Source organism: Dipodomys spectabilis, unplaced genomic scaffold (assembly GCF_019054845.1).
Source record: "Dipodomys spectabilis isolate Male_0828 unplaced genomic scaffold, ASM1905484v1 ptg000071l, whole genome shotgun sequence".
NCBI lineage: Eukaryota > Metazoa > Chordata > Mammalia > Rodentia > Heteromyidae > Dipodomys > Dipodomys spectabilis.
Window position 1 is genome coordinate 6,956,734 of NW_024870748.1, and position 23,909 is coordinate 6,980,642.

Here is a 23,909-nt window from a genome sequence, read left to right on the forward strand (position 1 = left end):
CAGAAAAAGCCAAAAATGGCAGTATGGCTCAAGTGGTAGAGTGCTATCCTTGAGCAAAAGAAGTTCAGGAGCAGTGCTCGGGCCCTGAGTTCAAGCCCCAAGACTGGCAAAAAAAAAAAAAAAAGAATGCTAAGGTAGGCTGGGCACCATGGCTCATATCTGTAATTCTAGCTATTCAGGAGGCTGACATTTGAGGATAAGTTTTAAAGGCAGCCCAAGCAGGAATGTCCATGAAAGTATTATCTCTTATTAGCCACCAAAAAGTGGGAAGTGGAGCTATGGTTCAAGTGGTAGAATGGTAGCCACGAGGGAAAAAACCCAAAAGTTCAGGGACATCATCCAGGACCTTACTTCAAGCCCCAGAACCAAAAAAAAAAAAAAAAAAAATACTAAGGCAACAACAATACCATTGGTCACATGATAAAGACTTTCTACAAGTCCCTCCCTCCTTTGCAAGTACAAAGCATGACACCTCAAGGTTCTTCCAATGACAGAGTCTGCTGAGCGAAAAAGTTTCCTTTAACACTAAACCCATAACTTAAAATTAGCCTCCAGATTTATACTATGTGAAGGCCAAAGAGGGGAAAAAACTCTCTTTTGATTTAGTAGCAATGAAGAAAACAAACCAACAGAGACATTTTCAATTCTGAGGTAGTAAGAGGTCCTCTCTCAGAGGAGGTTTATAACATATATCCCTGCAAATCTACTTAGTAGTTGCCAAACTTCAGTTAAAATAACAAATTTCAAATTCAGTTCAAATTCAATTATAGTATACCTCTGATTAATTACCCAGAACAATTACCTGCTGCCAACTACATTAAGCTCCCAAAGTTCACATGCCAGTATTCTAAGATTTTCCATGGTCTTATCTAATCATCATTGTAAGACCCTTATCTTGGGGCTGGGAATGTGGCTCAGTGGTAGCGGACTTGCCTAGTATGCATGAAGCCCTGGGTTCCATTCCTCAGTACTACATAACCAGAAAACATCCAGAGGTGGCGCTGTAGCTCAAGTGGTACAGCACTTGCCTTAAGCACAGAAGCTCAAGGTCAGTGCCAAGGCCCTGAGTTCAAGCTCCAGGATCAGCAAAAAAAAAAAGACCCTTATCTTCTCATTGCTCCATTTAAGAAGCATCCTGTGGATTACCGTGAATTAACCCAGGCAAAAAACTGTAAGACTACATTTCAGTGAAGGGAAACCGAATGTGTTGTCATGCACTTCTCATCCTAGCAACAACAGGAAGTATAAAGTAGGTGGATAACAGTCCATTTATATGCCCAGATAGAAACTGAGACTCTATCTTAAGAAAAAAAACCAACATGCATTGGGAATGTGGCTTAGTGGTACAGTGCTTGCCTAGCATGCATTAAAAACCTGGGTTTGATTCCTCAGTACCACATAAGCACAAAAAGCCAGAAGTGGCACCATGGCTTAAGTAGTAGAGCACTAGCTTTGAGCAAAAGAAGCTCAGGGACAGTGCCCAGGCCCTGAGTTTGAGCCCCAGGACTGGCAAAAAAAAGAAAAGAAAAAAAAAAAGGTTGGGGGCTGGGCGCCAGTAGCTCATGACTATAATCCTAGCTACTCAGGAGGCTGAGATCTGAGGATGACAGTTCAAAGCCAGCCTGGGCAGGAAAGTTTATGAGACTCTTATCTCCAAGAAACCAGCAGAAAATCAGAAGTTGGCACTGTGGCTCAAGTGGTAGAGCGCTAGCCTTGAGCTGAAGAGCTGAGGGACAGAGCCCAGGCCCAGAGTTCAAGCCCCAGGACCAACAAAAAAAAAAACAGGTTGGAGGTATGGCTCACTCTTCAGGCACCCTAGACCTTGTCACTATGAACATTAGTATTCTGCCCTGTCAAAATTTAGCTTTGATCTATATAATCCCGTTTCCTCAAGCCTGCTTAGTTTGTATTGTCAGATCTTTTTCTATCACATCAATTAATAAATACAGTTTCCCTTCCATCAAGACCATCTATTAGGTAACAAAGTAAGGAACATATGACTCAATTTTTCTTGCAGTCATCATCTTGTCAATGGGGTCTAAGAGTGGCCAAGAGCCAACAATCCCTAATTAACTTGCAAATCTCCTTACACTTGTAAGTTTGCAGTTTAAGATAGGCAACAGTTCTCCTGCAGGGCTGTCAATTTTCTACAAAGTCTTCATTTTCTAGCTTGAGAGACCAAATAACTGAGGCAATACACACAAGTACTAACAAGAAAGAACCCAAAATATGCTGGTCCATTTTTGACTAGTAGGAGCAGTGTTAGTAATATGAATATCTTCCAGATTTTGTAGCCAAGGTGACAGTGAAGCTGGGTGCCAGTGGCTCACACCTGTAATCCTAGCTACTTAAGAGGCTGAGATCTGAGTATCACAGTTCAAAGCCAGCTGGGGCAGGAAAGTCCATGCTATCATTTTTACTAAACTACCAAAAAAGCTAAGATGGTAGAGTGCTGCCCCTGAACAAAAAAGTTCAAGGACAGTATACAGGCCATTCAAGCCCTAGGACCAGCACCAAATAAAAGATGAAAAGTAATGTAGTGTCATTCAGAGATGCAGTATGGTCAACAGATCTTGATAAAGTAATCTCACTTTCATAGGCCTGGTTTCCTTACCCACTAAATGATGAAACAAATCTCCAAAGCCCTTTATATCTCTACTGTCCTGTGATTCTATGGATTCTATGTTAATTTGTGTGTGTGTGTGTGTGTGTGTGTGTGTGTGTGTGTGTGTGTGTGTGTGTGTGTGTGTGTGTGTTGGTCCTGGGGCTTGAATGCAGGGCCTAGTCACCGTCCCTGAGTGTTTTTGCTCAAGTCTAGAGTTCTACTTCTTGGGCCACAGCTGCACTTCTGGATTTGAACCACAATCTTTACATCTCAGCTTCCTGGGTTAGTAGGATTATAGTGCAGGTCACCAGAACCTGGCAAAACTGTTAAATTCCAAGTGCTTCTAGGATGTATTCTGTCAACAACATTTCTTTTTCTACTTACTTTATGTAAAACCTGGAAGAGGGCCTGACAGAGACTATAAACATAGGTGGTAATCCCTGAAAGAGCTTATCTCTAGTTGTGGGGAACAAATAAAAAGTATAATCACCACAGAATTCAGAAATATAAGAAATGTTATAGATTATTTGTTGCAATGAACGTTATGTGCAATTAAAGGAACGTAAAAGGGACAAAATTTGGATGGGTTAGAAGTGGGACAATTACTAAGCAGTGCTATAAAGCCTTATTCAGTTCATCTAATTCAATGACTCTTCTGCCAGTATGCACGAAAAGCACCCATGGGGAAAATTGGTCTAAATAGTGCCTTGGTATGATTTCTTCCACATATGGTATAGTGAGAATATAAATGTTGATCACAGAAGCAGGCTGCTTCTATTAGGAGCCACAAGAAATTCTTAGGAGAGGAACACAAAGGCACAATGCCTATGTGTATCTGATCATATAAAATAATATTTATCGAAATGAACTCTAAGAAATGGGAATGAGTGACAAAGGGTAAACAAATGCAGCACCGTGGTACTCATTAGCTACTATGTTGAAAATGAACTATACAACTTGTGGGTGGGGATGGGAGGGAAAAATTGGGAGAAAGAAATGGAAGGGGTGATTTGTCCAAAAAGAAATATACTCCTGCTGGGCATCGGTGGCTCATGCCTGTAATCCTAGCTACTCAGGAGGCTGAAATCTGAGGATCCTGGTTCAAAGCCAGCTGGAGCAGGAAAGTCCATGAGACTCTTATCTCCAATAAACCACTCGAAAACCGTAAGTGGCACTATGGCTTAAGTGGTAGAACACTCACTTCGAGCTGAAGAGCTGAGGGACAGCGCCCAGGCCCAGAGTTCAAGCCCCACGACCGACAAAAAAAAAGGGAGGGGGGATATACTCTTGACTTAGGTAACAGTAAACCCTATGTATATCACCCTTTTAATAACAATTTTAATTTTTTAAAAGAGCAACAAGAAAAGTCTGAAGACCTTGACTCAACTCAAAGTTTGGTCACAAAATATAGCAAGCTAGGAAGCCAGTTCCAGAAGACAGCATGCTTGATCCTTTCAAGAGGACTATACTTTGCCAGGAAATGTTTGACCAAATACAATAGTATTTCAGTATCTGGACAGCTCACAGGTTGTCAGTGTCATTCTGCTATAATGTCCTGAAACTCTAGACCAAACTGGTGGCTATGTGTTCACCACACAAGCTAGATAAGATTTGAGCAGAAAGGCCTACAAATGGTTCCTGTGCTTAAAGCTGAAATCAGCATACACATTAACACTCCATTAAAATTCTTATTTTTAAGCATTGTATAATTTTCACTCCATTTTTAAACTTAAATACATTTACCATGAGGAAAATTATATTTACATACAGTTACCTACAGTAATCCATACTCTCCTTTATGTGTATTTCACTCTTCCAGTTAGATATAGTTCTAGAGACTTTCAGATTCCTAGAGTTGTGAGAGGTTTGGTTACCAGATAGTGAAATTTCCAATTTGTGATAACAGTCCTGAGGGATGGCCACTCAGCTTCTTCGGAAACACTTGGAGCAATTTGGAACTAACTGCTCCCAGTGGAAAACCTTTTATTGTTTTGTTTTATGTATTCAACATACAGTCTGCCCACTGAAAATTACATACCTCTCTTTTGAAAAGTCTTGATTTATAAAGACAAAATCTAAAAGTACAAGGCTGTCCACTGGCACCAGTAATACTGCATGTTTTTCATTAAGGGTACACACATACCTGAGCAGACTTCTCAAGCCATCTGGCTGACCCAGAGCCTTGTCACAGGCAGCCATAAATCAGCTCACACTTGTATCTAAGCACCTGCTGCAAGCAGGGCATTGTTGCTAAATGAAAATCCAGATGTGCTTCAAAATTTGAACTATTTTCTTACAGGCAAAAATGTAACAGCCAAGCCGGGCACCAAAAGCTCATGCCTGTAATCTTATCTACTCAAGAGACTGAGATCTGAGGATCATGGCTTAAAGCCAGCTCAGGCAGGAAAGTCTGTAAGACTTTATCTCTACTATACTACCAAAAGAACTGGAAGTGAAGCTGTGGCTCAAATGGTAGAGTGCTAGCTTTGACTCAAGGAAGCTCAGGAATAAAACCCAGACCCTAAGTTCAAGCTCCAAGACCTGCACACAAAAAAATGCAACAGCCAGAGGATGTGGATTCTGTGCTCCTGGACAATTTAAGAATGGAAACAGACAGCCATTCATTAGTCAGATGTCCTTACCTGTACACACATATATCCACATGAATATACTTGTACATTTACAAATACAAACTGCATCATTTTCAGTAAAAAGAGATTCATCATCAGGGTCCTTCCTTCTTTTTATTTTTTTGCCAGTTGTGGGGCCTGAAGTCTGGGCCTGGGCGCTGTCCCTCAGCTCTTCAGCTCAAGGCTAGTCCTCTACCACTTGAGCTACAGCGCCACTTCCGGCTTTTTCTGCTTATGTGGTGCTGAGGCATCAAACGGAGGGCCTCATGCATGCGAGGCAAGCACTCTACCACTGAGCCACCTTCCCAGCCCAGGGTCCTTCCTTCTTTGATCAGATTTATACTTTTCTATTCCACTCATAAACTAACACATTTATTTACTTCTGTCTCCCCTCCCCCCAGCCCTACTTTCAAATCATTCAGACAGCTAGAACTGTCTTGGACAGTTTTATAAACAGCCTCACTTTTTGTACCTAGAGGCAAAGTCCAAGAAAAATTGGAAGAAAACTCAACCTGCCTCTGTCAGATAGTAACTTGGCTAATTACAAGCTTTACCCCCATGGGTAGTTTTCTTCAGAAGCCTTCAGGGGCTTTGGTGGAACAGATCCAAGTCAGAGACTCTCGCTGGCTCCACAATATTTTTAAAAAGTTATTGTCACAGCAATAGCTCCAAATCCCAAATTCCACTGGCCATTGAAACTAGATTTCTTAGTACCAGAGCTACCAACTCACTCAGAGCCTGGACACAAGTCATATCTCTATCATGAATGATTCTAATCATAAAAATTCAACCATAAAGCTGTGAGTGACAAAAACAGCAAAAGAGAAGAATGACAGCAAAGCTCAGCTTTGCATTTCTAACAAGAAGCAAGACAAGAATGAAGCAAAGAAACCTTGGGGTCAGAGGTGGGAAAGAAAATGAACTGTCTGATGTTATGCATATGTCTGCCTGCATATGCTCACTCATACCACACAAAAGCCCCTGGTCCATGAACAGAAGCAACACACACATATACACACACACACACACACACACACACAAACTCAGGCTGTAGAGCAGCTACCAAACCTTCAATAATCTGCCAGTAGCTACAGCAAAAGAACCTTTAACAAAGAGCTACTCTGACCCTACTTTGGTAGGCCTGTTATAAATAAGAAACCCTCTCTTGCCCATGATGTTACTCAAACCAGCTGCAACCATAAAAAAAAAGTTTGGAAAATCAGTCCAAAAATCATTCTGAATGTACTGAAAAGATCCATAACCCTTATAGAAGGGGCAAAATGAATCCCAGTTGACCAAAGCTCACTTTGAATAGGAGGGCCAAGGGGGCCCTTTTATCTCCCCTGACCACACCCCAGCATGGGAGTTCCATTTCCAGGACACTCATATACATGAACCACTGCACACCATATCAGGTGTGATTCTCAGTCTACACACACACACACACACACACACACACACACACACACACACACATACACACACATCTCTTAGTTCCTCAAGGCCCTCCCTATAGTAATCCCAAAACAATTAGCACTGCTCCCATCCCTAGAGTGTAGAGCATTCTCAGCACACTCAGTAATCAAGCCACAGTGTCCTAGAATCCAACTGGCCACCTCCCTAGAATAGTGACCTACACACACTTCAAACAGTGGCTCTAACACTCAAGATTGCATCACAGAAAAAAACTCCAAGGCTAGCATCAGACATACACACAATAGAGAGTTGTCTACATTGAATTATTTTGAGTGGAAGAAAAAGAAACTCCCTTTAAAAAAAAAAAGCATCTGTGTGCTATGCCCACAATTAGTCTGTGGTACAGCTAAGGCTGGAACCAATTTGCAAGTTCCCATTTCAGTTGGCTTTTTAATTTAACAGCTAGGTAAGAGAGGGAAATAAAACCCAAAATAACAGAGTGAATATCGTTGAGTGTTATTTTAACAATGAAGGGTCCTTCTAGATTTGGGAGAGGTAAAGAAAGAAGAAAAAAATTGTACTAAGCTCCTGTTACTGAAAGAAGGAAACACATATTTAAAACAAACACCTTTTACATTTCCCAAATTTGTCAGGGATAGCCCCAAATTGGTACTATAAAATTGGTATTGAAAGTCTTGGTCTTTTTAGCAAGTATATATGCTACTATAACCATAAAGTAATGAATTTAGTTGGCATGACCCAAAGACATTTCAGGAAACTCCCAGGAAAGAAGATTCTTCCATTGGATCCAAATCATCAGGGCTGGACTTGCTAGTGCATGCCTATAATCCCAACTACTCTAGAGGCAGAGGCAGGAGGATCAAAAGATCAAGGCCAGTCTCAAAAACAAAACACAAACAGAAAGACTGGGGCATTACTCTAGTATTCTAGTATTACTCCAGAATTCCTAAAGTCCTGGGTTCAATCCCCATATACCACAAAAAAGTAACCATAATCAAACAACTCATTGGAAACTCACTCAAAAGCGAAGAAGAGTGTACATGTCCCCAGAATGAGGAAGAGGGTCAAGTAGAAGATGCCCTTTTGCCGGGCCATCATGACCCGACCATCACAGCAAAAGGTGTTTCTGCCAGGAAGTTTCTCCCATTTCCGTGTCACCTTCTTTCTCACCACCATCACAGACATGATTGGAGTCTTGTTCCAAAATGAGCTTTGTGACTACAGGAAGGCAGAAATGGAGGCTGAGCCCAGCTCTGATACCACGTTATCTATTGCTGCTACAGGGTCAACCATCATCAAAAGTCGAATTTCTAGACCTAAGGAAAAGAAAAAAAATATGAGGCAAGAATAAGAAATTGCAGTTGAATTCTCATTTCCCAGAAGCAGAAAAATGAAAAGTAGGGATTGGAAATTTTCATTTCTAATCTGTTTGTACTGTACAGAGAAACAATGAAAAATTCTGCAAAAAAGGGAAGGGGGCCAGTATTTCTGAAATAAATCCTGTTTCCAAACTAATACTGATGATTTCATAATCCTAGAACCTTGAGAATAGAGCAGATTTTAAACTAACACAAGTAGTTTATTCTGTAAATTAGTAAAGAGAAAGGAAATAACTTATTCAGGGTCATATAACAGCAAAGCTGAGACAAGAAAACATGTCCACTGATTTCCATCCAACCCAGGACACTTTCCATTATACCACAATGTTCTTTAATCTTCATTAAGAGGGCTATAAAAATAAGGTTTCTGTCCTTCCTTCCCCTCTTCCATTCTATACCTTCTTTCTTCTATTAGCCACTCAAATATGAATCACATCAAGGAACAAGTCACCTTTTGGCTAGGCACTGGTGGCTCATGCTTGTAATCATAGCTACTCAGGAGGCTAAGATCTAAGGATTGCAGTTCAAGGCAGTGGGAACAGGCAAGTCCCTGAGACTCTTACCTTCAATTAACCAGTAAAAAGCTGAATGTGGAGCTGGCTCAAGTAATAGAGCACCAACCTTGAACAAAACACCTAAGGGACAAAGTAGGTGAAAGGTTGATTTTTGCAAGAAAGATACTGGAATGGTTGGCAATTGATGATGGGAGAAGAGACAGCAGGTAAGACAAGTCATAAGGGCACCTTCTGGGACATTTCTTAACTACTATTCTGAATTCCCAGGCCTACCCTTTCTCAAGCACGGCCATCCTTCTCCTGCTCTCAGGTATGGGGCTGTGGCCTCTATTTACTGACACCACATGCCCCACGCTGGCAAAACGAGGCGGAAGCCTGCAGCCTGACTGACAAGAGAGAAACAACCAACTCAAGATCATCCTGGGCTGAAGAGGGCAAAGGTCCAAAAAGGTACTGACAACTGAGAAAGGAAAATAGAAGGTGTGAGGCTGGAGAAAGGGGAGGAGACAGCAGAGGTACAGAGAACACTTCCTTTGTGTAAAACTAACCAGGAAAACAATCCCCTCCTCAGGAACTGACCCAAGTGGGAGAAGAGAGGTCGGAAGGGGAAGCTGGCCTGAAAGAACAAAAATTAAAATCGATAGGAAGCCTCCACCAACCCTCCAGCCGAGTACCAGAGGCCGAGTCTGGCCCAGCCCGCGGGTGCGGCCCTCCAGAGGCCCGCCCTGCCTCCGCCACGCAGCAGACCACCGCCCCAGGCAGGTTGGGACACATGCCACATCCATAAGCTCACATTTCCACACCCTCTACACACTCACACCCGCCTCGCCACGTGTAGTCACCCCGAGCCCGGGGCTCTGCCGCTGGCGAGTTAAGAAGGGCGGTGCCAACGTGTCCGATTCCCCACACAGCTGAAGAGGATACAGCCCACCGCGCAGTCCAGCCCCGGAGACCCCCGCCCCCACCCCTTGTTACCTGAATGAGGAAGCTCGAACTCGGCCGCAACTGAAGGCAGGAAGTAGATTGTCCAAGGGGACCGCAGCAACTGCCAGAGGTGGCAGTGGACTTCTCCTCCCAGGCAGGGAGGCTGCCTCCTCCTGACAAGGGGCCCCAACGGTCAGGGCCCTAAACCAGCTGTGGCAACCGCCCACCGCTGGCCGAATGGAACGCTCCTCACGTCACCAGGTCGCTCCAGTAGTTGCTCGTTCTCCATTGGCTCAACAGCCTCAGCGCCCCCGCCCTTGCCGCCCCTGATTTCAACTACCATTGGTTATTCCAGACGCCACTCGACGATGCCTCCACCCTCTCCCCCCTCCCCTCTCCATGCTACATTCCCACCTGCCAAGCCTCTGCCAACCTCTCCTTGGGGCTGAGCGCCAGTATAGGAAGTGCTTCCTTCTATTAATATAGTTATGCAAAGACAGAGGCGAAGGGTGGTGCCAAAGGACATGAGGAACCAGACCAACCGCCACCCACATGTACACGTGGTAAGATGCTGAAGCAACACTAGCTCCCAGATATGGATGCTCATACTGAAATATATCTTCCATGGGCCTCCCCAACCCTATTTGCATTAAAATCAATCATAACTCAGGATTTTAGAGCTTATAGGCATAAAGTCAAGTCCTAGTCCTCCCAAGTCCCATTCAGTAGCCAGCTTGTTCCAATCACTCTTCTCTGCATCTCCAAGGCTTTCAGAACAAAACAAACGCACATAGAAAAGGAGCTTGAAAGGGATAACCATTCCCAAGAACATAGAATCATTTTTCCGTGTCATAAACAAATATTTGACATTAAGGCAAGTATTTATTGATGCATTGAATTTATGTCACCTCTCTTCAGATGACAAAAATTCCTTTACAATGAAGTAAAAATTTCCCCCCAAAAGCTTGTAAATTCTTATTACAGATAAGCTTATGATAGCTGGGAGTGGAGGGAACTCCAAGGCAGGATTCCTATCCACCAACCAGATTGTTTCCTTCTGCCACCATCCCTCTGCGTGATACCATCCTACTGAGACCAGAGTAGGAAAACCAATAGATATCCATAATATTATAGTACAAGGTGAACATTACAAAGCTGTAAATCTGTTTCCACTATTATAACATTTATTTTCCAAATAATAGAAAAGACTGCAGGTGGCCTCTCCTTACCTGCCACACTACTAGTAGAGAGGGCATAGGTTTTCCTGAGCTGAGAAGTTTCCCTAAGGTGAAGGTACTAAGAATTACTATAGAAGACATGCCAAAGTTCTTCCCAAGGAAGTTTGTTAATAGTTTTAATGAAGGACTACATACATAATCAAAAACTGTTTTTCCTTTATAGTGTTTGTTCATACGATATGAAACAAAAAGCTACATAATGAGAATCACATTAGATGTTTTATGGCACCTTTCAATCAAAAAGTTAAGAGAAGTTAAAAATCATGACCTAATTGTCTTGAGAGATGTTTTATAATAAATGTGTAGAAGAAAATACGTTTTTATAAAGCTTCTATTATTCCTGAGCACTCAAGCTGATTAGAATCATTGGTTTATTCCTTCTGAAGTATATGAATAGTATTATGGTTCCAATGCAACCCCTTTGGATTCTGGAGGTCGTTGGTACTACACACAGTTGGTATGGGGAAATGTAACATCTCTCAGCCCTATCAGCTCTCTGGATTCCCAAGCCTGTCTGTATCAGATGCCATTAGGATCATATGATCAACCCAGCTGCCATCCCTCTGAGTGTGAGCAATCACAATTAAGCCTCCACAGCACTCAAACATACTTTGTCTATAGCTCAGGTGCAGGTGAAGTCTGAGAAGTCCTGCAATGGATGTATCATGGCAACACATTCCTTTGAGCTCTGCCTTTCCATATCTTAGTTCACATTCCCTGTGGGATTAAGTGTCAATGCAAATCAGGCTTGTTTTTTTTTTAATTTTTCAAATCTGATATTAGTTATGTTCCCCACTAGAAGAAAATTAAGGCAATGTATATGGGCAAATATTCCATAGCACTTCCTTCCTTTTAATTACATAATTTAAAATCTTATGACCATAAACTGAGATTGTTTTTCTTTTCTCTTTTCATCAAACTTCTCACAATATGCACCCAAATTAGGTTCTGGCTCCTTTGAAGGGAACTTCCAGTCATTCAATGAGCATTAGAAACACCATTTCATAAGACAACTCATAGTATGGTAACATATATTCTGATGTGCTTCATTAAAAATCTATCTGTAGTGGCTGGGAAGGTGGCTCAGTGGTAGCGTGCTTGCCATGCATGCCTGAGGCCCTGGGTTCGATTCTCCGGCACCACATAAGCAAAAAGAAAAAAGCCGGAAGTGGCGCTGTGGCTCAAGTGGTAGGGCACTAGCCTTGCTGAAGAGCTGAGGGACAGTGCCCAGGCCCAGAGTTCAGGCCCCACGACCGCACCCAAAAAAAAAAAATCTATCTGTAGTGCGTGTGTGTGTGTGTGTGTGTGTGTGTGTGTGTGAATTATTGGTGAAGGGACTCATTTCCTGAATATCATGACTGGGTTGGAACATGCTTGTTAGTTGCTCCAGAGAGACCATTCAGACCACAACCAAAATTAGACACACAAATCAGCCTCTACCCTGTATTTGAGCTTATGATGGCTCTTTTTTTCTTTATTTTCTCTAGCCTCACCCCTCCTAACCTTCCCACATTCCTTCTCCATAAGCATGCCCCTTCCTACTCCACCTACCTGCCTTGCACTCCTCTCCCTAATTTCTGGCTGTAAATAAAGCATGCATTTGTAGAATGAATTGATAGGCAAACAAACCATGGAATCCCCTGCCCACACATGATTAGTCAGTATTCTTGAGCAATATCTGCTTCTCAGAGGCCTGAGATACTGTTGCTGACCTAGAAGAGGCAAAAAGATATGCAGCATAGAAGAAGCCTAAGTCATACTGCCAGATGAACAAGTTCAAATCCTGACTTTGCTACTTAATACACTGTGTTACCTTTAGCAAGCAACTTATCCAATTTATGCTTATTTTCTAATCTATAATATAAACCTATTACAGAGAGGCCTCTATATCAGACAGTTGCAGATCAAAAATACCTGGAAGGCCGGGGCTCCGATGGCTCATGCCTGTAATCCTAGCTACTCTGGAGGCTGAGATCTGAGGATCAGGGTTCAAAGCCAGCCCAGGCAGGAAAGTCCATGAGACTCTTATCTCCAATAAACAATTAGAAAACCAGAAGTGGCTCTGTGGCTCAAGTAGTAGAGTGCCTGCCTTGAGCTGAAGAGCTCAGGGACAGTGCCCAGGCCTACAAAAAAAATCTGGAAAATTGCACCTGTACATACTATGTAGATTTTGTTCTTGTCATTATCCTCCAAATATGTGGTATAACAACTATTTGCATGGCATATATGTTCTATTCACTATTATAAGTAATCCAGAGATTACTTATTTTTTATGGTGTTCATAGGTCACATGTAGATAACACTCCATTTTACATGAGTGTGTCTTGAGCATCTGCGGATTTTCATATCTGTTGGAGTCCTGGAACCACTTCACTGTGGATACTGAGGGACTACTACACCTACTTCAGAAGCTGTAAAGGAGATTAGAGATAACATATGTTAAGGGACCAGCATGTAAGAGAAACACAGTAAATGCTAAATGTTACATAGTGTCTCTGGAACTGCCATTTCCTATCTTCCTCCTTTAGTGACACTGTTGACTGAGGACAGACAGGTAAGGACAATTAGATTCAGTGGGCACTGGTAGCTCATGACTGTTATCCTAGCTACCCAGGAGACTGAGGTCAGAGAATCAAGGCTGGTACAAGGCCAGTTTGAGTGGACAAATCTGAGACCTTTACCTCCAATTAATCAGCAAAAAGCATGAAATGGAGCTATGGCTCAAGGGGCAGAGGAGAGAAAAAAGATAAAAGAAAAATGAGACTCGTTCTTCATTCTTCCCTTTGCTAAAGCTAGCATACATGTGCCACCCTGGTTTCATGGTTTCTAAGATTATCATTAAATTCAACCCTTGTCTGACTGGCTGCTTGATTTATCTCCCCAGACCCTGATTGAGAAAAGTTTTGCAGTAATCTTGTTCAAGTAGTATGCTGTTCTTTAATATCATCTCTCAAAGTACTCTCAACATACTGCCACATTGTTTTAACAGGTGAAGTACATAGAACCGCTTTCACAAAGCACACTGTGTTCACAGTACTATGATGGGATTGTTGGCTCTCTCTGAGACAAACAGAACCTTTAAGATGCCTGCACAAAAAAAGGCAACCATAAAAAGCCAGTTAAAGCCAGGCATCAGTGGCTCACACCTGTAATCTTAGCTACTCAGGAGGCTGCGATCTGAGGATCATGATTCAAAGCCAGCCCGGGCAGAAAAGTTCATGAGACTCTTATCTCCAATAAACCACTAGAAAACCGGAAGTGGTGCTGTGGCTCAAGTGGTAGAGCGCTTGCCTTGAGCTGAAGAATGCAGGGACAGCGCCCAGACCCAGAGTTCAAACTCTATGACGGACAAAAAAAAAAAAAAAGCCAGTTAACTGCCTGGGCTAGCAGCTGGTGGCTAAAGTCTGTCATACCAGATATATAGGAGGCTGAGACCTGGAGATTCTCCATTTAAAGTCAGCCTGGGCAGAAAAGACTAGGAGACTCATCTCCAATTAACTAGCAAAATACTAGACTAGGAGTGTGGCTTAAGCTATAGTCAATCATAAACAAGCAAGACAAATAAGAATACGAAGTCATGAGTTCAAGCCCTGGCACAGACACACACACACACATACACACACACACACACACAAAGTTTGATACAATGCAACTGAAGCCAAGCCCCAGCTATTGCTTCTGATGCCTATCTGCTCCAGCTGATTCCTAAGTTGGTTTCTTTTTTCTTTTGTTAGTCGTGGGGCTTGAACTCTGGGCGTGGGCACTGTCCCTGCACTCTTTGAGTGCTCTACCACTTGAGCCACAGCACCACTTCTGGTTTTCTAGTGGTTTATTGGAGATAAGAGTCTCATGGACTTTCCTGCCCGGGCTGGCTTTGAACCGTGATCCTCAGATCTCAGCCTCCTGAGTAGCTAGGCTTACAGGCGTGAGCCACGGGCGCCCGGCTCCCAAGTTGGTTTCAACTGTGGGCTCCTTTCTTCCTTCCTTCCTTCCTTTCTTCCTTCCTTCCTTCCTTCCTTCCCTCCCTCCCTTTCTTCCTTTCTTCCTTCTTTCCTTCCTTCCTTTCCTTCCTTTCCTTCCTTCAAGTGGTAGAGTACTCGCCTTGAGCTGAAGAGCTCAGGGACAGTGCCTAGGCCCAGAGTTCAAGCCCCATGACAGACAAAAAAGTTAACGTAGAGAAAAATAGCTGAAGGAGTGATTCAAGTGTTAGAAGGCCTGCCTAGCAAGTGCAAGGCCCTGACTTCAAATCCGGTACCACTACAAAAGGCATGAAAAAGAAGAAGAAAAGAGGTCAGGCCTTGGTGGTTCATGCCTTTATTCCTAGCTATTCAGGAGGCTGAGATCTGAGGATCACGGTTCAAAGAAAAGAGAAACATCAGATGATAGTATATTTCACAAGATAAGAATTGCAGAAAAATGTGTTGACTGAACACAGACCAAGACCAATTAGGGAGCTGACTAGTCCAGAAAACTACAGAGAATGTAAATGGAGGACTCTGTGGAAAAGGCAAGTCAACCAAAGAATGGTATGATTAAAAGCTAGGGATATTGGAAACATAATAAAGATACAGAAGGCAAGAAGCAAGCAATAGTGGGTGGCTATAAAGAAATCTTAAGAAAGACAAACTCTATAGAAGAAGTCTATGTGTCAAACGCAAAGACTCGGTTTAAACTGACAAAAGAAGTAAGCTTCAAGAAGAATTGAATGTATTCTTAGCAATAAAAAATGGAAAAAAGCTAGAGTGTACCAGAGATATGGTGAAGAAAGCATATATTTATTCTACCCAGAGCAAAAAAAAAAAAAAAAAGCAATCACCCAAAATGCCACTTTCCAATAATGAAGGCAGTAAGAACATGGAACAAATAGAGGTTGTGACATTGTGACTATAAAGAGTAAAATGTAATCAGGCCATAATCTTTGGCTTTCTAGTAAAAAATTAGTTACATACTAAGAGTAAACACTTCATTTTCAAATTTTTTAATCTAATCTAGAAGTAAAAAAAACAAGTAATTTAATTATGATTATAAAGAATATCTGAGCATCAGTCACTCATACCTATAATCCTAGCTATTCAGGAGGCTCAGGAGGCTGAGATCTGAGGATTGTGGTTCAAAGCCAACCCGGGCAGAGTCTATGAGACTCTTATCTCCAATAAACCACAAAAAAAAAAAAACTGGAAGTGGCACTGTGGCTCAAGTGGTAGCACACTAGCCTTGAGCTGAACAGCTCAGGGACAGAGCCCAGGCCCAGAGTTCAAGCCCCACAACTGACATAAATAAGTAAATAAGTAAATAAATAAATAAATAAGCAAAAGTTGACAAAATGTAAAAGTGAAACTTGTACAATTTGGGAAGTAGAATTAGAAGAGGTGGAAGGATGTATAGAGGGAATAATTTTTAATTTTGTAATTTTAGAAAGTATAGAATCCGGAGACAAATATCTACAAAAGAAACAAGAGGCTTACACATCTTATATACTGCACAAAAATAACCAAAAAACCATGCAAACTAAAAGCTGCATCTTAAAAGAGTAGTCTGTGGGAAGGGTAACAAAACAGAGAAAACACTAACGGTCACATATTTGGAGAAAGAGAGAGTGATGCTACAGTGTAAGTGAGCAAAACTATTAGAACAGGAAGTCCATAGATGATGTCTAGAGTTGCTAAACCAAAGAATGACTTAAAGAAAGTGGATTACAGTTGTCCCTCACTATATCTCAGTTCACTTATTGTGGCTTCAGTGTATCATGGGTTTCTTTCTTTTTATTTTCTTTTTCTTTTTTATCAGTTGTGGGGCTTGAACTCTGGGCTTGGGTGCTGTCCCTGAGCTGTTCAGCTCAAGGCTAGTGCTCTACCACTTGAGCCACAGTGCCACTTCTAGTTTTCTGGTGGTTTATTGTAGATAAGCGTCTCAGGGACTTTCCTGCCGGGGCTGGCTTTGAACCATGATCCTCAGATCTCAGCCATCTGAGTAGCTAGGATTACAGGAGTGAGCCACCAGCACCCGGATATCACAGGTCTCTTTGAAAAGATACATAGTGTTCCCTCGCCTATTGCAGGAGTTATGTTCCAGAGACTCCAGCGATAGGTGAAAATCCACATAAAAAAGCAGCGTTAATTGTCCCTCACTATATCTTGGATTTTACTTCTTGGATTTTCACCTATTCCGAGGGTCTCTGGAATGTAACTCCTTCAATAGGTGAGGGATCACTGCATTGCAACATTCCCCTGATTTGCCTACTGTCACCCTTGCCCTCTTCTAGTCTATCATCAACACAGCAATATGGAAATTCTTCTAAAACTTAATTCAGCCAGGCTCCAGTGACCAATGCCTATATCATGGTTCAGAGCCAGCCCTGGCAGACAAATCTTGGAGACTTTTATCTCCAGTTAACTAGAAAAACTTTAGATTGGAGGCTCAAGTGGTAGAACACCATCTGTGAGAAAACAAGCAGAGCAAGAGTGAGAGGTACTGAGTTCAAGCCCCAGGTCAGCCCCAAATTAAAGAAAAATAAAGAAAACTAGCCAGCACCAGTGGACAACACCTGAAATCCTAGCTACTCAGGAGGCTGAGATCTGAGGATCATAGCTAAAAGCCAGCCTGGGTAGGAAAGCACAAGAGACTTATCTCCAATAAACTACCAAAAAATCAGAAGTCGAACTGTTGCTCAAGAGATAGAGCCCCAGTTTTGAGTGAAAAAGCTCAAAGTGGTTGAACAAGTTTACACTCCCACCAGCAATGCAGTAGGGTTCCCTTCTAGCCACATCCCCTCCAGCATCTATTGTTATTAGAGTTCTTGGTTATAGCCATTCTAACTGGGATGAGGTGGAATCTCAATGTTGTTTTGATTTGCATTTCATTTATGGCTAGAGAGGTTGAGCATTTCTTCATGTGTCTATTGGCCATTCTTACTTCCTCTTCAGTGAAGTTCTTCAACCACTTTGGAAAGCAGTATGGAGGTTCCTCAAAAAAACTCTATATAGAGCTCCCCTATGACCCAGCAATCCCACTTTTGGGCATTTACCCAAATGATCACAAACAAGACCACACTAAAGCTACCAGCTCAACTATGTTTATAGCAGCATTATTTACCATAGCTAAGCTATGGAACCAACCCAGATGCCCCTCAGTAGATGAATGGATCAAGAAAATGTGGTATATATACACAATGGAATTCTATGCCTCCATCAGAAATAATGACATTGTCACATTTGTTAGGAAATGGAAAGACTTGGAAAAAAATTATATTAAGTGAAGTAAGCCAGGTCCAAAGAAACATAGGTCCCATGGTTTTCCTTATTTGCAATAACTAGTATATGTCTAAGACAAACAGAAACGGTCAGATAAGTTGATGTTAGGTGAAATGAACCCCAAGATAAAGATTCAAATGATTTTTCTTTCTTGCTATTGTTTCTAACATATTTATAAAATGATTTCTTTGTTGCGTTGTATGTCTCTCCCCCACGGTATAACCCCTGTTTTCACTGTATTTGATGTTGGTATAATTTGTGGAGGGGAAGTGTAAAAACACATTGTTTAAATAGGGATACAGGTGGACCAAATGCAACAATGAGATATACAAGATGCTATGTTGAAAAATGAACTTTACAATTTAGGCAGGGGGGAGGGGAGGAAGGGGCCGCAGTGTAGTTGAGGAGGTGGGAGGAAAGGGATGGTAGGGGGAAAACAAAGAAGGAGGCAACAATGCTTGATAAGAAATGTACTCATTACCTTGCTCACGTAACTGTAACTCCTCTGTTCAGTATTTTCACAATAAAAAACTTATTTAAAAAAAAAGCTCAAGGACAGCACCCAAGCCCTAACTTCAAGACCTAGTTCTAGCATAAAAAAGAAAAAGTATATATTTCTTTTTTTGAACAGTCCTGAGGTTTTGAACTCAGGGTTTGAGCACTGTCCCTGAGCTTCTTTTGCTCAAGGGTAGCACTCTACCCCTTGAGCCACAGCGCCATTTCTGGCATTTTCTATTTCGCTGATGTTAAGGAATCAAACCCAGGGCTTCATGCATGCTAGGCAAGCATTCTACCACTAAGCCACATTCCCAGCCCAAAAAGTATATATTTCTTAAACCCTCTTCTCTAAATGGGGAAGGAATCAGGTAAAACTGAATCCTAGTCAGGCTATCTACATATGTTGCTATTCAGCAGCCTTTCTGTCCTTCTGCTTAAAAGTATTACTATTTTTGAGTTGCATAGCTATTCTGGTATCTATCACAATTTTCTGCAGAAATTTAAGCTCTTTACTCTTACAAGGTTTATTTCCTAATTGGTTGTGTATGTACAGTAGCATATTAGTCAACCCAGGCAGCCATAATAGAATACCATAAACTGGGTGGCTTAACCAACTTCTAGAAGCTAAAAGTCCCAGATCAAGGTACTGGCCATTTTCATTTCTGGTAAGAGCTCTCTTCCTGCTTTGCAGATGGCCACCAGCTTGCTAAGTTTCTCACATGGCCTGCCTTTTGTGGTGCTCTGAAAGACAAAACTCTCTCATGTCTCTTTTCTTTTTAGAGTGCTGTCCAATTAGGATCCTACTTCTATTATCTCACATAAACTTTATTACCTGCTCATGAGCCCTGTCACATTGGGAGGTTAGTACTTAAACATATAAGGGGGGAAGGGCCCAATTCAGTCCATCACAGCTAGTTCAATAGCAAAGCAGAATTTTTCATTGTTTAATAAATAATTATGTTATCTGAGATATATGTGGGAATGTGTATCTTACATATGTATCTTACACACATTTAAATTTGGCCAAGGAGAGAAGCAAGCAGATTGTTTTGTAGTAATTAGTGGGAATGATGTATAGAATGCATTTTAGGGAAAGAGGAAGAAGGATGTTAGGAGGAATAGGTGAAATCATGTGGTAGCAGAGGAAAGAAAGAACATCAACATCTTGAACTCACAGATTCTAACTGGGCAGTGGTGAAATGCTAGCAAAGACTTGTGCCAAAGTACATAAAAAGTAAATAAATTGCACTGGACTGAGTATGTTTCTTTGCATTCTCACTCCTTATGATATCCACTGGGTCAAACCTCTGCCTAGCTGGCTGGAATAAGAACATAGCCTAACCTGTCCCAACCTGATTGCAGGCTCACGGGAAAATGGCAGCTATGTCCATTTAACTTACTCTCTCCAGTATTCTTGGGCAGAAAATCATTTAAATGCTTTTGATAGTGATGATTATAGAGCAAAATGGATTATAAATGGCTGCTGACAAATTTCATTGTAACAACTTTTATAACCCCATTATTAAGGAGATGAATATCTTCATATTCCTAAACAAGAGGTAATCACATGTCTAAAGTGTCTTTGCCCCTCACTTATTTTGTTAAAATGTTATTCTCATTTATTCTTCATCTTTCCCCCTTGGTGTGCATTAGTTACTATGGAAACATCAAGATACCGTAGTTTGAACATATCAACATCCCCAAGTTCTATTAGAGTATGAAAGCAATTTATATCAACATAGGGGGAGGGAGTTGTTGCTGAGGTTTACAAATGAATGCAAGACAAAGAAATGCATAATGCTGCCAGACAAACATAGGCCCTATTTAGAAAGAACCAGAGAAGAGTTAAAGGTCATCTCACCTACTTTATTCTGTGCACCAAGATCCTATTATCAGTGAAGTCTCCCAAGTAAATACATTTATTTATAAGTAAATACATTTATTCATATCAACTCAGAACTTCAGAGTAATAGTTTTAAAAATTATTCAAGAATTAATCATATTCACACTATGGAATTGTATATTACAGAACAATTGACTTTATTATGAACAAATATAAGATACACATACACACATAAGGGGATGGGAATGTGGCTTAGTGGTAGGGTGCTTGCCTGGCATGCATGTAGCCCTGTGTTTGATTCCTTAGTACCTCATAAACAGAAAAGGCCAGAAGTGGCACTATGGCGCAAGTGGTAGAGAGCCAGTCTTGAGTAAAAGAAGCTCAGGGAAAGTGCTCACACCCTGAGTTCAAGCTCCAGGACTGGCAAAAAAAAAAAGAAAGAGGGCTGGGAAGTTGGCTCAGTGGTAGAGTGCTTGCCTTGCATGCATGAGGCCCTGGGTTCGATTCCTCAGCACCACATAAGCAAAAAGAAAAAAAAGCCGGAAGTGGCGCTGTGGCTCAAGTGGTAGAGCGCTAGCTTTGAGCTGAAGAGCTGAGGGACAGCGCCCAGGCCCAGAAAAAAGAAAGAAAAAGAAAACATATACACATAAAATACCTATCAACAATGAAGATCACATTTCAATCATCAAATTAACCAATCTGCATATATCTGTATGTATTCCTTCTGTCTTTCCTCCCATTGCAATACACCAGAGGCTGGGCAAGGTGACTGACACCCATATTCCCAGCTGCTTGGTAGGCAAAGATTTGGAAGATCACAGTTCAAGGCCAACCTGAACAAAAAATATTAGCAAGACCCTATCTTAAAAAACAAACTGGTCCAGATGCCAACGGCTTATACCTGTGAACCCACCTACTTAGAAGGTAAAACCTGTAAGATTGCAGTTCAAAGCCAACCCAGGCCAAAAAAAAAATCCATTTCCAATTAACCTGCAAAAGGCAGGACTAGAAATGTGGCACAAATTGTAGTGTGCCAGCTGTGAACAAGAAAGTTGAGCAAGTTACAAGATCTTAAGTTCAAGACCCAGCACCATACAAGCTAGATATAATAGTACATGTCTGCTATAGTACATGTCTGCTAATTTAGTTGTGTGGGAGATATAGGTAGGATGATGGCTTGAGGCAAGCCCTAATTAAAAAAAAAACAACGGGGGGGGGGGGGGGGGAGAATGGGAAGGGATGGGAAGGGGAAACAAAGGAGGAGGCTACAATGCTTGATAAGAAATGTACTCATTATCTTGCCCATGTAATTGTAACCCCTCTGTACAGTATTTTCACAATAAAAAAAAGAAAATAAATAAATAAAATAAAAATAAAACAGACCCTATCTGAAAAATAATTAAAATAGCTGGGCGCTGGTGGCTCATACCTGTAATCTTAGCTACTCAGGAGGCTGAGAGCTAAAGATCACGGTTCAAATCCAGCCCAGGCCATGAGATTCTTATCTCCAATTAACCACCAGAAAACTGAAGTGGAACTGTGGCTCAAAGTGGTAGGCCACTAGCCTTGAATGAAAGAGCTCAGGAATAGTGCCCAGGCCCTGAGTTCAAGCCTCATGACCTACAAAAACAAAAACAAACAAAAATGAAAAGGGCTGGGGCATGGTTTAAGTGATACAGGCTTTGTTTAGCAAGCATGAAGCCATGAGTTCAATCTCCATTACTAACAACAACAAAAAAATTAAATCAGAATGCCAAAAGAGTTTAACCACACTTGAGATTTCAGCTACTATGATATGTGAAAGATACCCACACTTGTGTGTACTATACATGTTTCACATATGATTAAAACTGAATGCATCATTTATTAGTAAAAAACAATCTGCATAGAAAACAAACAGTGACTAGAGTAAAGAGACTGTTTACAGGATGGGAGAACATCTTGGTCAACTATTAATCTGATAGGGGCTTACTAACCAAAATGTGCATCATTAATTAAATGCCCCAAACCCAAGCAATCTAATTAATAAATGTACAAATGATATGAACAGATAGTTCTAAAAAGAAGAACTAAAACTGGTCCAGAAATACATAAAAACATGCTTAATGTTCTTATCCATGAAGGAAATACAGATCAGAACTACACTGAAGCCAATGCCTGTTGCTCACACCTGTAATCCTAGCTACTGAGGAGGCTGAGACCTGAGGATCAGAGTTCAAAGCTAGCCCTGGCAGGAAAGTCCAATTAACCACCCAAAAAAGGACAGAAGTGGAGCTGTGGCTCAAGTGGTAGAGCATTAGCCTTGAATTAAAAAAAAAAAAAAAACACCTCAGGGACAGTGCCTAGGCCCTGAGATCAAGCCCCAGAACCAGTACAAAAACATAATAATTGGGCACAGTGAGATTTTCAGAAAACTATCAAACCATTTAAAATCCAGGAAATTAGTCAAAAGCATTCAGAACATTAAGTTTTTGTAGCCAGTCTCTGGTGGCTCACGCTATAATCCTAGCTACTCAAGAGGCTGAGATTTAAGAATTCAAAGCCAGCCCAGGCAGACAAATCTGAGACTGTAATATTCAATTACCCAGCAAAAAGTGAAGGTGTGGCTCAAGTGATAAAGGACCAGCCTGGAGGGAAAAAGCAAGCAAGAACCCTGGAGTGTTTATACAAGAGAGGCTATTGAACTTCAGCCAGAGCAGAAAGGTCTAAATTCAAGCTGTTTCTGTGCTCTAGGCTCTATACAGTGCTATGGCTTTGGTGTTAGACAACTCGTGGCCTCACTGTAGTTGAAGTCGGTTGCTGTAATTTGAAGCTCTGCAAAAATCTTCCATGATTGAAAGCAATCTCTAGGGCAATCAGGAAAGGCCAGATTCACAACTACCTAAGGATAAGGATGCAGTACTGAACATAGCCACTAGTCAAAGATTGTGTGTGTGTGTGTGTGTGTGTGTGTGTGTGTGTGTGTGAGAGAGAGAGAGAGAGAGAGAGAGAGAGAGAGAGAGAGAGAGTGTGTGTGTGTGTGTGTGTGTGTGTGTGTGTGTGTGTGTGTACTAGTACTTGAATTTAGGGTCTGGATGCTGTCCGTGAGCATTTTTGTTTTTGTTTTTCTCAAAGCTACTGCTCTACTACTGTGAGCCACAGCTCCACATCCAGATTTTGGATGGCTAGTTGGAGATAAGAATCTCACTGAGCCAGGTGCCTCTGGCTCACACCTGTAATCCTAGCTACTCAGGAGGCTGAGATCTGAGGATCACCGTTCAAAACCAGCTGGGGCAGGAAAGTCCGTGAGACTCTTATCTCCAATAAACCAAGAGAAAACCAGAAGTGGTGCTGTGGCTCAAGCGGTAGAGCACTCGCCTTGGGCTGAAGAGCTGAGGGATAGAGCCCAGCCCAGAGTTCAAGCCCCACGACCGACCAAAAAAAAAAGAATCTCACTGACTTTACTGCCTGAGCTGGACTCGAACTGTGATCCTCAGGTCTCAGCTTCTATAGCAACTAGGATTACAGGTATAACCCACCAGTGACCAGCCACCAGAACCTGGCCCAGAGATTCATTTTTCTGTTTGTTTTAAAATAGTAGTCAGAATTTT

The 23,909-nt window shown here is 41.7% G+C and overlaps 1 protein-coding gene across 3 annotated transcripts in view; it reads right to left on the reverse strand.

The window, feature by feature from the left end:
* Nucleotides 1-9,749, reverse strand: part of Zdhhc9 (zinc finger DHHC-type palmitoyltransferase 9) — a 35,743-nt gene extending 25,994 nt beyond the window's left edge. For 2 of the 3 annotated variants that reach the window (XM_042682442.1, XM_042682440.1), the window contains exons 1-2: nucleotides 9,542-9,749; nucleotides 7,691-7,988 (exon numbers count right to left, since the gene is read on the reverse strand). In XM_042682442.1, the coding sequence (XP_042538376.1) occupies nucleotides 7,691-7,857 (167 nt within the window). In that variant the 5' untranslated portion in view covers nucleotides 7,858-7,988; nucleotides 9,542-9,749. Of the gene's footprint in view, nucleotides 1-7,690; nucleotides 7,989-8,614; nucleotides 8,635-9,541 lie in introns of those variants that run through there. The other variant, XM_042682441.1, reaches the window with a different exon arrangement.
* Between the last annotated feature and the right edge of the window lie 14,160 nt (nucleotides 9,750-23,909).